General features: G+C 42.4%; 1 protein-coding gene across 2 annotated transcripts in view; it reads left to right on the plus strand.

Moving 5' to 3' along the window:
- The window catches only part of IL20RA (interleukin 20 receptor subunit alpha), a 37,042-nt gene extending 22,164 nt beyond the window's left edge, over positions 1 to 14,878 (plus strand). For both annotated transcript variants that reach the window (XM_044247997.1, XM_044247988.1), the window contains exons 2-7: positions 388 to 523; positions 6,181 to 6,359; positions 7,367 to 7,542; positions 8,242 to 8,386; positions 11,878 to 12,017; positions 13,981 to 14,878. In XM_044247997.1, coding sequence (XP_044103932.1) covers positions 447 to 523; positions 6,181 to 6,359; positions 7,367 to 7,542; positions 8,242 to 8,386; positions 11,878 to 12,017; positions 13,981 to 14,772 — 1,509 coding nt within the window. In that variant the 5' untranslated portion in view covers positions 388 to 446 and the 3' untranslated portion in view covers positions 14,773 to 14,878. The remainder of the gene's footprint in view (positions 1 to 387; positions 524 to 6,180; positions 6,360 to 7,366; positions 7,543 to 8,241; positions 8,387 to 11,877; positions 12,018 to 13,980) is intronic.
- The last annotated feature ends 1,294 nt before the right edge of the window (positions 14,879 to 16,172 follow it).

A 16,172-nucleotide genomic window follows, 5' to 3' on the forward strand; every position in this document is an offset into this window, starting at 1 on the left:
GTTTCAGTCTACGGCAGATGGGGCTGGAGGGTCCAGGGTGCCTTCTTTCTGGCCTCCTGGTTGGAAAGCTTGGCTCCGCTAGGACAGCTGAACATTTCCCTTTCTGCGTGGCCTCCAGTAGAGTGGCCCAGCTTTTTACATGGCAGCTGAGGACTTCCAAAAGGGCAAAAGTAGAAAATGCTAGACCTTCTAAAGACTTAGTCCTACAGTTAGTTCTGCCACATTCCATTGGTTAAGTCATCGAGTCAGCTCTGGTTTAGGAGGAAATAGGACATAAGTACTGGAAGGTGCGGCTAATTAAGGCCGTGTCTGAAGACCAACTACCACAGGGGTTTTGTTTTCCTTTTTCTCCATTAAGACCTTATTTCTTCTCTACTCCTTTTTCAGTTCTCTGCATCTCTGGTGGTTTACCCAAGCCTACAAATATCACCTTCTTATCCATAAATATGAGGAATATCCTACAGTGGAGCCCACCAGAGGGCCTACAAGGAACTGAAGTTACTTACACTGTGCAGTATTTCATGTAAGTTGGTTCTTTTGCTTCGGGCTGGTTTATAAACCCAAAATTCAGACACCCAGTAACTGTGCAAAGATAAACCATCTACTGTACTAAATGGAAAAAAGAAAATTTTTCAGTATTCCCTGCTAAGTTTTCTTGGACTGTTCTGTGAGATTAAATTAGAAAACCATTTCTTGGTGAAGACAGAAGCATTGGGGGCTTAGGTGAGGGAAAGGTATGTTAAGTGGGGAGAAGTTGGTCAAAATGTTATTCTGTGGCTGAGAAGACAAGGAAATCCATTGTCTCTGAAATGTCTAAACTTAATTGGAATTACAGACATTTTTAAGTGAAACTGAGTGCAGGTTACTGTGCCATTAGCTCTTCCTATTGAAGATAGTGAATGGACATTTCCACATTTCACCTGTCCCCCAAAACTCATTATACATCAATAATGAATCTTGGAACACTGCATCAATAACTAATTATCTATTTTTATGGTGACTAAAATAACACAAATTTTAAAAATTCATTGCAAGCAAGAAAGAATGCAAAACGTATAGATGAGGCCCATGTTCAAGGAAACCAAGGAAATGGCCAAACCTCAAGCCACAAGCCATGGAGTGTACAAATGAAATACTGTGAAGTCTGAAGGGAAACAACTACCAAAACTGAAAATGAATCTATACTTTCTTAAACTCCAACAGTAGAAAATAATTCTACAAGAATAAATGTCATAGTATTAAAAGGTATACCTAACAACCTAAGGTCTTCTGCCACTAGAAATTGAGGAAATGTCCCCATGAGCCCCAGTTTGGAGCCACGGAATGTCAGAGAAGGAGGAGCTGAAAGAGAAGTCATGTTCAAGTGACACTTTCACTGTAAAGGCCCAGTAGCCCCGGTGAGGTGGGTGCAGGAGGGAGGGAAGATGATGATGGCTGGGAGGCACCCAAGGGGGACTACGACTTTACTAATGTGTCTTATAGCACATCAGCCTCCAGCAGTTGCCAATTGTGAGGGTGGGCAGGCCTTCCAGAAAAAGGAATAATATGATTTGGAGAGCAAGTGTGTGACATACCCTCTGTCCTATACCCATTTGCCCAAAGAATCTGGCATAGCCCCTCTCCATTATTACCAGAAGGAAGAAAGACAAACATACACACATACACAAGTGAAAAGTTCCTTAAAAGCTTTCTCATGGAACCAGGAAAAAAATTCAGACAAATAACTATTCGTAGTTTGAGTTTGTATACAACATGATCTCTAATGGTAAATCCAAAGAGAGAGAGGGAGGGAGGAAGGAAGGAAAAAAGGAAGAAAGGAAGAAGGAAAGAAGGGAGGGAGGGGAGAGAAAAAGAAAGCAAGCAAGAAGTTAAAGAAAAGATTCTAAGACAAGGGGAAGAATTTTTAAGCAGGCGGCAGAGCTTAGGGAAGAGTTGGAAAATAAAAATGCTATATAGAGATGAAAACTCTATGGCTAACTGATAGTAATTGAACAAGTGAGAATGTCTGGAGTTGTGCATAATGAGTACATGCTCAATCTAGGAAAATGTAATAAAAACAATAGGAAAACCTATCCTGGTGAGGTTATTGAACTTTAGGAAGAGGAAGTACTTTATGACTGTCATAGCAAGAGCAGGGTGCTCAAGGGACGCAGGGGTAGGGGGATGATTTCTGTCTGCCGACACTCAACAGAAAAAAGTGACACATTCTCTGAGGGAAAAAATAGGTGTGATCTAAATGCTTACCAAATTTCAATAGACATATTTTCAAGCAAGTGAGATGTCAGGAGAGCACTCCCGTGAGATCTACTTGAGGGGGAGAAAACCACTAACTAAGATGATATCCAGCTGACAGAGGTAAAGATGAAGGAAGAACTTAGTACTGACAAGATTAATTGTCATTGTGAAAAGACTGGTACATGCACTGAGACTATCTAAGTGAAGAACTGAGACTAAGTATTGATGAGGAATGGGGTTATCGGAATTTCTTATAAATGTTTGAAAGCTAAACAATGATATAACAAATTAGAAGGTGGGGAATATCTATAAGTGTACTGAGTTTCATAGCAAGAAGCCATTAAATGTGATCTAAAATGAAAATATTTCATCACCTTGATAACAAAACTTTCAATATTTTTCATGAATCGTTTTCTTACTTGAAAAGATCTTTTAGAAACAACTATCTCGTGATGATGAAACACTTAAACTACAACAATTCCTTTAATCTCACTTCAATTTCTTTTTCTGTTGAAGTTCAAATCAGAGGGCATCTAGGTGACTGAGTTGGTTAGCATCCTACTCTTGATTTTGGCCTCAGTCATGATCTCAGGGTCCTGGGATTGAGCCTGGGGGTGGGTTCTGAGCTCAGCGTGGAGTCTGCTTGGGATTTTCTCTCTCCCAACTTGCACTCAATAAATAAATAAATAAATCTTAAATAAACTTCAAATCAGGCTAAATTTGCAACCTTGATTAAAACCATATGTATGGTATAATCTAGTTACTGTCTGTATATGCAGCCAACTAGTCATCCCTGGGTGAATAGAGAAGCATAATGAGATGTCCAGAATCATGTATGCCAAATGTTTTAGGCAAATGGGTTTTAGAGTGACTTCCTTCTCTGTTGATTACACATCTCTGATTTTCTGAGTTAAAGAAAAAAAAAAAAAGTACCCTATTAGCCACAACAAAAAGAACAAAGTCATTTTTCTCTATGAAGAAGATATTCTGACCTCTAAGGCAGGGAAATACTTCAACAGCTATTCACAATGAACTCACTTATCTAGAGCCTCATTTTTGTTTTTGAAGAGTTTCTCTGGAAGCTGGTGTTTTAGGAAAGGAGACATCACTCTACAAAGAGGAAGCGGTTGTTGAGTGTGCCCTGGCCTCTTTTTCCATTAAGTGAAGCAAAGAGTCTGCAATGTCCTTTTTGTATTTGATTCTGAAAAGGAAAACAAAAAAATAGAGTGATCCCTGCTCTGTGAGAGCAAATAACTTAGACGGTACAAATTTCCAAAATAAATAAAGAAACTCTCCATGTCAGAGGTCTGACATGCTTGTGCACGTCCAAGATGGACAGAAATACAGAGCAGTGTCTCTCACTGACAGGGCTCCAAGCTCAGCTCCAAGGCCAAACAGTCCTTGGTTTGCGGCCAGGCTGTCATCCTAGCCAGGTAACCTTGGGCAACTTACATATTATGATTTTACACTTTGGAGTGAAGTTTGTTTCCAAGTAAAAGATGACATTTTAACAATAGTTTAAATTCAACCTGCCAAGAGAATTTAGTGCAGAGAATATATAGTGCACTATGGAAAACACAAGCTTTGGCACAAGCTATGGAAAGTGGCTCAGAATCCAGTAAAGTGTATTTTCTCCTCCATCAACCTCTGTCATGGGAAGCTGCCCTGCCCCTGGCAGGAGTGAGGAAAGTGAAGAAGAGAGGATCCAATGGGTGATGGTAGTATTTTCCAAACCCTAAGTCAGGACCTGTTGTTGGACCATGAAATCAGTTTTGATGGACATAGCTAGCATTATTTTCAATGGAAAGGACTGGAATGGTGTGAAGTAGACTGGAGTGGAAAATAACTGAATTGGCATGCACTACAGTTTAAATAGAATCTTGTGAAACCTTTGTTTTAATATGAAATATATATATATATATATATATATATATATATATGTTTCTGTGAGCTGGGTCACAAGGTAAAATGGATTACGTCTTTCAGCTCACAGACAAAAAATGTTTGAAAGCCCTTAGGCAATGGGGACTGCTTCCTGGAGAAGTTGGTCGACAAGGTCTTAACTGAATTTCTAACGTCTTCGGGCAGGTATAGTACCTACGAAGCAGGAGACAGTAGCCTTCAGAATATTCTGAAAGGAGAAGATACCCTTAAGCTTGAATAATACTTGATAAAGTCCACATTTTCTCATTCTCAAGACATGCTCTTGCCTTACGTGATGCTTGCTTCTCCTACTCCCACTCTAGCTGCCATTTCTTTTCTTTTTTATTTTCTAGGTAGGCTCCATTCCTAGTGAGGAGCCAGTACAAGGCTTGAACTCAGAACCCTGAGATCAAGACCTGAGCTGACACCAAGAGTCAGATGCTCAACTGAATGAGAACCCCAGGTGCCCCTTTAATTGCTATTTATAACTGTACTTTGCAACCAACCTTTAAATCTTGATGATCCTGGAATTTTATGCTAAGCTTTGCTCTGGCTCCAGGATCATTTCATTCATACCTAAGCCTTCAATGAACAGTTTTGTGCCCTTGATTTCAAAATCACTGCCTCCCACTCAGCCCTCTTTCCTGAGCCTCAGGGCCCACTGGGCATCCATGCAGCTGGATGTCTTTCACATACCTGAGGCTCAACGTGCAAAAAACTGAACTTGTTACCTTTCCTTCCTCCCCTCTTCACCCCATTTCCCAGACATACTCCTCGATATTCCTTCTCTTGGGAAACATTACCACTATCCCAGACAGAAAGAGACACCATCCTGAACACCTTCATCTCCTTCATCTCTTACCTCCACTCAGTCACCAAGTTCTGTTTCCCCTAATAGTTCTTCCTTTTGACTTGTCATTTGTTCTACTACCACCGTCCTTGTTCAAGCCACCGACATCTTCCCAGCTGGACCACCATAGTATCTCTCCAAGTGCTCCAGGACTGCCACCCCTACCTCTCTGCATTCTCCATGCTACACCTGTTAGCTTTCCAAAACCCCTGCACACCTGCTTTAATGTCTTCCTAGCCTCCCACGCAACCCTCTCTCACAGGCTCAGCCGGTGGCACTTCAACTCTCTATACCTCAGTGTTTCCCATCTGAAAATTGTTAAAAATATTTTCCCTTCTCTACCTGCTAGGGGTGTGTGTCTTTAATAAAGGAAAGAAGAAATCAGTATCAACAACGGAGTCAATATCATCACTATCACTACATGCTACAGTTGGCATGCATTCTACCCTAACCAATTTTCTCTAGACTCTTCATGGAAAATAGATATTAAATTTATGAGAATGTCAAGGTATTTTTTCTTCCAAGAAAAAAATGGCTAGTATTTCTTAAAAATAGCCCGTCAGGGGCACCTGGGTGGCTCAGTGGGTTAAAGCCTCTGCCTTCTGCTCGGGTCATGATCTCAGGGTCCTGGGATCAGGTTCCTGGGATCAGGCTCCGCATGGGGCTCTCTGCTTGGGGGGTGGGGGTGGGGAGCCTGCTTCCTCCTCTCTCTCTCTGTCTCTCTCTGCATGCCTCTCTGTCTACTTGTGATCTGTCTGTCAAATAAATAAATAAAAATCTTTAAAAAAAAATAGCCCATCAAATTGACCATCATAGGCATAGTGCACTAAAATCATACATAGATAATTACTAGAAGAATTGATCATATGATATGTAAAAATTTTACTGTAGACCAAGAATAAAAAAAATACAGGCTTTCAAAATGTACTATCCACCTTATAATTCACAGAAAAGAGAGGTGATTGCAGAAACTCTGACTCATGCTCCTGAGCGGTAATGAAAAAAATTGCCAGCAGCAAATGTGGATTCTTTTTTATCTCAGTGACAGGTACTTTTGTTGTTCCGCAGTGAAGGTCTGAACTTCCACTGAGTTTTGTGTAATAACTGTTTTTTTTTTCCTATTGGAAAGCACAGAGGGCACCTTGTTATTAATTCAGTTTCTTTCTCAGCAGATATGGGCAAAAGAAGTGGCTGAATAAATCCGAATGCAGAAATATCAGTAGGACCTGCTGTGATCTCTCTGTGGAAACTTCTGATTACGAACACCAATATTATGCCAAAGTTAAGGCCATTTGGGAAACGAATTGTTCCAAATGGGCAGAAACTGGACGATTCTATCCATTCTTAGAAAGTAAGTAACACACTGTAAACTCCAATAATAACCAGTTCTTCTGTCCATTGAGTGTACAGTATCAGCCTCACAGACAGCCTTCCTAGGAGGCCAGGGCTCTGGGCACTCTGTTCTGTGCTCCGTCCCTCAGCTGCTGGGTGATCAGCCCATGGTGCCCCACCTCTCTGCATCTCAGAGTTTCATCATGAAAATGACTGGTTTTGCTCATTGTCAAATTAAGTGTCTTCTTGTTCTGAACATGGTAATGTGATGACGTATTTCTAGGTGTAACTCAGAATTCAGGCAACATCTTTCTGATGTTTGCTTCTTTCATATTTGCATCCCTTGTTCTGTGGCTGATTCAGCCCTAGAGCACCCACTCAGAGCTGCCATAATGAACTTTACAAGAGCTTCTCACTGGAGCCAGAATCTCTCCAGTGGTGCCCTTCTAGATCAGACTTCAGCAAACTATGTCTTCAGATCAAATACACCGTGGCCCCCTTTCCATTTGTCTACAGACTGAGAGCTAAGAATGCTTTTTACATTTACATAAATAAGAGCTACAGCAGAGATCATATGGCCTGTAAAGCCTAAAGTACTTCTTGTCTGAACCTTATAGCAAAAGTCTGCAAACCTCTGTTCTAGACCATTCTAAGTTATTTAACACTGTTTCATTCCTCCATGGCTGATTTCCGCCACACATCAAATCATGTTAATGTTATTTATCACCAACTTTTCAAGTCACAGGAGTGTTGTAAACACTTTTGGTTGTACTTACCACCTGTTTACCCATAAGATTAGGCACCAAGTAAATACAAGACTTGAATTTTCTGTTTTCTTATTGTATCAGGGAGTATGAAATGTTTGTTTCAAGATGTGGCATAACTCAGACTCACCTGAGAACAATCTGAGTCATCTCAACTAAGAGGGGGGCTTTAGACTTTGATTCCAGTAGGGTTATATTGTAGTTTTATCCATGGTGATTTCTACATCTGAGTATGATAACTCCCTCTCCCCTCCCCTTTAAGCACAAATTGGCCCACCGGGGATCGCTTTGACGACAGATGAGAGATCCATTTCCATTGTTCTGACGGCTCCAGAGAAGTGGAAGAGAAATCCAGAAGACAGTTCTCTTTCCATGCAACAGATATACTCTAATCTGAAGTATAATGTGTCCGTATATAATACTCAATCTAATAGAACGGTGAGCCTGGAATGGAAGAGGGGCCTTGAATCTGCACTTCCTCCAGCTAGTGCTGGAACGAGCAGCCCAGGGGCAGGGCATCTGGGAAGGTGTGATATTCAAAGACATGCTGGGCAAGGTATAGTGGAAGCTGATACATAGACATCTCAACAATGTCCTTCAGATTTCCCTTACAGACCCTCTCCATCAGTGGGGTCTGGTGTTGCTGTTGGGTGTGGAACGATTGTCCACCTCACTCTGATGGAAAGCTTCGACTTGCATGACATCTGTCAATCACTCTCCAAGAGAGAAAATATGTCAGCAAGGACACAGGGCAAGATGAGCAAGAAATCCGTCCTTATGTTCTTATTTAGAATTGTCTCAAGAATGTCCCAATTCCTGATCATGCTCTGCTGAGCTAAAGGAAAAGGCTATTTTAAAGCTGTTGTTAGGGGAAAAAAAATTAAAAATCTTAACTCAAATATCCACTTATTAATATGGAAAGATGTTCATAATTCTACTTAAATTTTTAAAAATGCATGACAGTATATGTTAACTAAATTAAATTTAAATAAAACTTAATAAAAAAAAAAAGCCCAGCTTGCAACAATAAAGAAGGATTTAGTGGTATCTCATTGTTCTACCTCCTTCTAGAGCTGTCTGTCTGGGTGGTACTGGAATTCCGTGGCTCTAACTGCTGTTTGCTATCCCATGCCCTAGTGGTCCCAGTATGTGACCAACCACACGCTGGTGCTGAGCTGGCTGGAGCCAGACACTCTGTACTGCGTCCACGTGGAGTCCTTCGTCCCAGGGCCTCCTCGCCTCGCTCGGCCTTCTGAGAAGCTGTGTGTCCATACTTTGAAAGGTAAGCTGAAAAAGTCTCAGCTGGTCTGCGGAGGAAACTCTAAGGAAGCTAGGAGAAGTGTGGCAGTTAAAAGCAAGGTTTGGGGGACGCCTGGGTGGCTCAGTGGTTTAGGCCTCTGCCTTCAGCTCAGGTCATGATCTCAGGGTCCTGGGATCGAGCCCCACATCGGGCTCTCTGCTCAGCGAGGAGCCTGCTTCCCCCTCTCTCTCTGCCTGCCTCTCTGCCTACTTGTGATCTCTCTTGGTCTATCAAATAAATAAATAAAAGTCTTTAAAAAAAAAAAAACAAGGTTTGGGGGACACCTGGGTGGCTCCATTGGTTAAGCGGCTGCCTTTGGCTCAGGTCATGATCCCAGCGTCCTGGGATAGAGTCCCACATCTGGCTCCTTGCTCGGCGGGGAGCCTGCTTCTCCCTCTGCCTCTGCTGCCACTCTGCCTGCTTGTGCTCTCTCTCTGGCAAATAAATAAATAAAATCTTTAAAAAAACAAAAAAACAAGGTTTGGGTTAATCCACGCCTACCAGGAACAGTTTGAGACAAAGGCAGAAACAATCATCACCATAAATGCATTGAGCAGCCTGGGACTCTGCCGTTGAACTTGGCCACCATTAGAACATGTTTGCATCTTCTCAAGGACCTCTCAGCACCTGTTCTGATATCTGCAGCCAACAAGCATCTTCCATGCAATTAGAATTTTGCACACATCTTTTTATTTCTTAATTATAGTCCCTTTCGTCAAGAGAAGTTCTATGGTCTTCAAGAACGTCAAATGTTAGTGCTAGAAACAAAACACTTTTCTAACAACACTTGCAGACAGCAGGCTTTGCTCACCCTCGGGAGTACAAATTACAGCTCTGCAAGCTGCCTTCAGCTATCACTCACGGGCTGCACGAGCATCTGGGATCAGCAAATCCACACTTACTTCCCCACTTACATTGCTTCTCTCTCCTTCCTTTTGCCTTCTTCTCATGTTTTCTGAGTTTGGCTGAAGAGACTCATTCCTGTTAGGAGACATAGGGTTAGGAGCTTGGCATTTGTGTATTTGTGCTTCCCCAAGGGTCAGAGGACTTTCCACTCAAAACCTGAATATTGAAAATTAACCCTAAAGTTGACCTTCCTCGAATGGCCCCTCATCCATTATTCTTCCATCTCCCTCTTCCAAACCCTCTGGCCCAGGACAAATGCCACCCCGCATCCCCAAGCCTGGTTCCATCACCAGCTATAGGATGGCCATGGTGACAGGAGCCCTGCTTTCCTCACGCTGCACAGAGCACAGAGCACAGAACACAAGTTGAAACTGTCCTAAGGAATCCAAAGGGGATTTTGTGATTTTCAAACATGAAAAGCTATATTTTTGAATCTCTGTCCTTTCATACCTTCCTCTAAAATGAAGGGTTCTCTGCCACATGTCAAATAAAACTGAAATGCAGAGCAAGCAAAAGGCAAAACAAAGCAGACTGAAGAAATCGTTTCTGTATTTGGAAAAAGTGCTCTGTTTACAGCTTGATCAGTGGTCAAGTGGTAGGAATGAATTTCCAGTGGAGAACATTTAAGCAGTTGGCAGACTGAAAGCAACTCAAATACGGATTCCATTAAATACTTCCCGGTAAGAGATGCAGCCAACTTTCTCACTAGTCTAGGAGAGGTGACAAAATAAGGACATATCTTTTTGGGTTCTGACCTTTTCCTTGATAGCCCAGCTGGACCACCTCTTTTGGGACCATCTTCGAGAAATACTTCTGCTCTCCATAATCCCCTGGTACTAAAATACAATTACAGTTCATTAGGTTTATTGTGCAAACATGTTCTGCTATATACTGAGTGTCATTGGTCATTGTTGTCATGGCATGTTTTAAGTAGGGCAAGTTCATCCCAGAGACCGGAGTTTGCATTCAGAGGACTAGGCTGCATCGTGGCCTCATGTGCAGTCAGTGATGTTGGCCACCTGTACCACCTGCATTGTGCTTTGCCACCTTTCCCTGTAGAACCTGATGACAGGTTCTTGGGAGTGGTTTGGGGTGGAAGAGGCTGCTCTTGGAGCCCTGTACCTATACTTCTCTCACTGGCTCTTGTTGACCTCCCTCATTGTCCATGACACTTCTGTTTCCCCTCTTTCACTAGATAGCTATTTGGAGAGTGACATTGCTCTGTCTCAGGCCTAGGCATCAAGAGTATCCAAACAACTGTACAGATGAAAGAGCTCCCATGACACTCACTGAATTCATCAGTATGTAGGGAATATACTAGAATTTTTGCTATGTGCACTAAACCTCTTTTTCTACTGCTGTATTAGTCAGGGTTCTCCAGAGAACAGAACCAACATATTACATATGTAGAAAGACAGAAAGATTTATTTTAAGCAGATGCCTCACATGACTGTGGAGGCTGGTGAGCTCAAAATCTGTTGGGCAGCCCAGCAGGCTGGGTTCCAAGGAAGAGTTGATGCTACACTTCTTTTCTGAAGGTTATCTGCTGGCAGAAATCTCTTTCTCAAGGTGGTCACCATTTTTTCTACTAAAGCTATCAACTGATTAGACAAGGCCACCCATATTATAAAGAGTAATGTGCATTACTCAAGTCCATTCATTTAAATGATAATCTCATCGAAAAATGCCTTTCAGGAACATCTAGAATCATGTTTTGCCGAATATCTGAGTACCATGGCCTAGCCAATCGGCACAGATAATTAACCATTACAACTTCCAGTATCCTAGAGGAGCCCAACAAATATAAATCAGTCACATGAGTCCTATTCACAACTGTATAGTCTCATGAATGGAGGGCCAGCACTGCTTTCTTAAAAGCTGTTCACCAAGTCTTTTCATTCTTCTATGGACTTTTACTTGTCATGAACCCACAGTACAACAGGACCTGGAGGGGAGTCACTGCCATTCTCAGCAACACCAGCTCAGCCATTTCCTACACACATCCCAAGCTCCAGACCTACCCAGAAAGTCTAGCCAACGCACTCAGAGATGGTTCTGTTAGCCACACAGAAGGTGACGCCGCACATTCCTGATTTCTACTGAATATTTGGAAATGGTTGAGTTAAATGACAGTATGGAAAAGTGAGGGAAGCTTAATAGGATCTTATCAAGAGGGTTCTGTTGCTTGGTTTAAAGTGTGTAAGTTGCTGGAATAATAGACACACTTAGCTTCAAATATAAGAACCTGCATGAATCTCACGGTGAGACAAAAATTTTGGAATATCTGCTGATTGGGTTGGTGATGCATCCACACTGTAAGGTTTGCGACAAGTCCAGATAAGTCCTGAAGAAGAGCTCTTGTCAGAGAGTAAGAATTCTGAGACCCCTTATCACTTTTCCTTCAAGCTTCTCAAATTATAAATGAAAAACTGAGCTCCTAATTGTAAGTAATCAACCCAAAGTCTCCTGACATTACCAATGTTTTCCTACCACCACACTGAATCACAACGCTCTATTTCTCTCCCCCTCTCTCTCTCTCTCTCTCTCTCTCTCTCTCTTTTTAACAGACCAAACATCAGCAGTGAAGGTTAAAATCATCTTCTGGTATGTTTTGCCCATATCTGTCACAGTGTTTCTTTTTTCTGTGATGGGCTACTCCATGTACAGATATATCCATGTTGGCGAAGAGAAACACCCAGCAAATTTGGTGAGTGCTCAGTGTGGCAGGAATGATCATAAACCCTCCCTTCCAGGCTAGTACAAAAGGAAGCTCTAGAGCAGACACAGCTCCCTTTTACAGGCAGCGCGGGTTTAAAGAGTGGATGAATAAGAAAACACTTTTGCTACTAGTCTCTAGTAGCAAAGGGATTCCTCAGCTTTGACAAAGATTTCACATGTCATGAGCAGATTAGACTAGGTCGTGAGGTACACAAATAAATTTAAGTCAGATCCATGCCCTTCCGGAGGTTCAAGTTAAGTTGGGAATGGGAATTTCAAAACAATACTTAAAGGTTACGATGAAAGCAGACAGTTAGGATAATAGATGTACAGAGAGTTACAGGGAGAGCATGGAAACCCTGAGTAGGGGACCAGTAGATGTTTTACATCTGGCCATGATTAGGAAAGGGGAGAAGGAGTTAGAGCACATACTTCTGGCAGAAAACCCAGAAGGGCCAAGGTGCGTAGATGTTTGGAAAACCACGTGATATTGCTGGACCACAGGTTGCTGAAGAGGAGTTACTGAAGTAAGATCAGAGAGTGGGTGTGAGGGCCAGGTAACAGAAGAATCGGGTGTTATTCAAGCAGTTTGGGCTTTATATTGTCTTGGCTAGGAGAAACCTCTATGGGGTTTTGAATAGGCAGTGTTGAGGTCAATATCGTGTTTAAATCCAGTTAGATAGTGGGTCTAGTACACTGCTGGAGGGAGTAAGACTAGAAGCAATAAAAGGAGCTAGAAGACTGTGCCAGTTGTCCAGGGCAAGAAAGGAAGCGTCTGAAAGAGGAGAATGGGATGTAGAGCTTGAGACTGGCATGGAATGCGGAGTACATTTAGGAGGGAAATGGCCAGGACAAGCATTCAGAGCAAGGACAGCAAGAAAATATTAAGAAGGAAAAAATATGCGTCTGGAGGGTTTAGAAGGGCTGGGCATATTTTAACAATAAGAGTGATTTATTTGCAAAGTATTAAAATATATATTCACATATATATGATGATGCGTAAGGTATTCCTGTTAGTTCAGTTTTAAATGTTTCTCTCATTTTGCCTGCTTTTAGACATTAGAGGTAGGTTCCTAATGGCACAGGGAGACATTCCTGGGAGAAACATTCACAGGAGAATTAAGCATATGTGACTTTCTGAAACTGAAATGTTATAAAAGAATGAGGCTGAGGAATGTTAATGTTAAATGAACTCACTTCACGGGGTGCACAATGAGGATTCACACTTAAGTCATGACTGGACATCGCAAAAGACACCTTCCACATATACCCAGCACCATGTTAATCTCAAACCTGACATGATTTAGAGTTTCTCTATCAGCCATAAACAGGCAGATGGATTTCCCTTTTTGGCCTCATTACAGTGAGATTAGATAGCTATGGGGGAAGTAAGGGAAACCATCCCTACTCATGAGCCTCCTTCCCTCTTTGCATCCAGTTTGCATGCCCATCCACATTTCATGTCCAGGGTAGGGTGTATCCCAGCAAGGCCTGGGAGTCCGGGAAACCACTGCTAGTTGACAAATACATGGTCAACAGTAATTAACAAAGCAATTTCCAAACTCTTGCCCTCAGCCCTTGCCACTTCTCATGTGGCAGAAATTCTGATTTTACACAATTAAAAACTGAGGCTCAAGAAATTGAATAAGTGCCCTGAATTCCCTGGGCCAGTTAGGGGAGGGGGCAGTCTACCCTGATCCTTGGACGGGATACCCCACGCCCCGCCAGGGACTACTGTTCACTTCCATAAGCCTTTGTGTGTACGTGTCTCAGGTCTCTTGCCTCCATGTGAATGAGGCTTTCTGTTTATTCCAAGAATAACTGTCACTTCCATGAGTTGGTAAGAATAGGTTTTTAAAACTATGTGATGACAGTATAAGTTCTACTTAACAGCTGTTTTTCATGTCTCTCTCAAGTGAAAAGGTGAAAACCATTCTCTTCTCTCTTTATAGATTTTGATTTATGGAAATGAATTTGACAAAAGATTCTTTGTACCTGCTGAAAAAATTGTGCTTAATTTTATCACCCTCAATATTGTGGAGGATTCTAACACTTCTCATCAGGATGTAAGTGTAAGGGGGAAAAGCAACGATGTATGGGACCTGAATGAGCCCCTCGAGGACCAGGAGCCACATCAGGAGGAAATGGAGGTGAAGAACTCAGGGTATGCTTTACATTGGATGGACATTTTCTGTGACTCTGAGGAAAGCTCCAAGGGTATGTCCCTAACCCAGCAAGGGTCCCTGGGTGAAACAATGGCCACAGATAAAGCTGCCGTTGGATGTGAAGAGGCTGTAAGAACTGTTGACATCTGTGTGGGGACTGGAGATCAAGAGCTTAGACTGCAGGAAGAGGCATCCCTTCAAGGACAGTTCTTGGAGCAACAGGCAGCTTTGGCAGACCTGGGCTCCCCAACACCACTGTATTCCTATGCCCCTCAGCTGCGAGACTTGGGCCAGCTGTTGCCGAAGCACGTGGATGCGGAAGAGGAGCCAGGTGAAGAGGCATCCACCACACTGGTGGACTGGGACCCTCAGACTGGCAGGCTGTGCATACCGTCCTTCTCTGGCTCTGAACATGACTCTGAGGGATGTGAGCAGCCTGAGTATAAGGAGCTCACAGAAGAAAGCCTCTTGTGTAGACTCTATGAGGATCAGGCTCCAGAAGAGTCATCAGAAGAAAACAAAGCCTATCTCCTGAAATTTATGGAGGACTGGGGATTACATGTGCAAATGGAGGACTAACACCTGAACTTCCCTTTGCCACACCCCTGCTGTTATGAGGCACATGAGTACAAACATAAGAGTGACCAAACAATAAAGGATATGGGATGAAAGAAGTTGACTCTGATTTTCTGTGTCTGTGAGAATTACTTATCTCTTCTATATTCTCAAAGCACTTGTTTCATTCTGCCTCAAATGGGGGTTGGTTCATGCATGTGGGTCTCTCGTGATGATGGTGGGCCTCTGGAATATAGGGGCTGATCCACTATGTGGTATGCATTCAAAAAGCTTTGGAGGGCACATATAGCATGGAGCACTGGGTATGTCCCTACCCAGTGTGGTGATGAACAATGAATTTTGGAACACTGAAAAAATAAAAATAAATTTAAAAAAAGTTTTGACACATTGGATGAAGAATTTACTCAGGTGATCGTGTTTGGCTTCTTGGTTGACTATTTTCTTTTTCTTCTTCTTTTTTTTTTTTTTTAATTTCTTTTCAGCGTAACAGTATTCATTATTTTTGTACCACACCCAGTGCTCCATGCAAACCGTGCCCTCTATAATACCCACCACCTGGTTCCCCCAACCTCCCACCCTCCGCTCCTTCAAAACCCTCGGATTGTTTTTCAGAGTCCATAATCTCTCATGGTTCACCTCCCCTTCCAATTTCCCTCAACTCCCTTCTCCTCTCCATCTCCCCATGTCCTCCATGCTATTTGTTATGCTCCACAAATAAGTGAAACCATATGATAATTGACTCTCTCTGCTTGACTGATTTCACTCAGCATAATCTCTTCCAGTCCAGTCCATGTTGCTACAAAAGTTGGGTATTCATCCTTTCTGATGGAGGCATAATACTCCATAGTGTATATGGACCACATCTTCCTTATCCATTCGTCTGCTGAAGGGCATCTTGGTTCTTTCCACAGTTTGGCAACCGTGGCCATTGCTGCTATAAACATTGGGGTACAGATGGTCCTTCTTTTCACTACATCTGTATCTTTGGGGTAAATACCCAGTAGTGCAATTGCAGGGTCATAGGGAAGCTCTATTTTTAATTTCTTGAGGAATCGCCACACTGTTTTCCAAAGTGGCTGCACCAACTTGCATTCCCAACAACAGTGTAAGAGAGTTCCCCTTTCTTCACATCCTCTCCAACACATATTGTTTCCTGTCTTGCTAATTTTGGCCATTCTAACTGGTGTAAGGTGGTATCTCAATGTGGTTTTGATTTGAATCTCCCTGAGGGCTAGTGATGATGAACATTTTTTCATGTGTCTGATAGCCATTTGTATGTCTTCATTGGAGAAGTGTCTGTTCATATCTTCTGCCCATTTTTTTATATGATTGTCTCTTTTGTGTGTGTTGAGTTTGAGGAGTTCTTTATCTATCCTGGATATCAACCTTTTGTCTGTACTGTC

Source organism: Neovison vison, chromosome 1 (genome assembly GCF_020171115.1).
Source record: "Neovison vison isolate M4711 chromosome 1, ASM_NN_V1, whole genome shotgun sequence".
NCBI classification, from domain to species: domain Eukaryota; kingdom Metazoa; phylum Chordata; class Mammalia; order Carnivora; family Mustelidae; genus Neogale; species Neogale vison.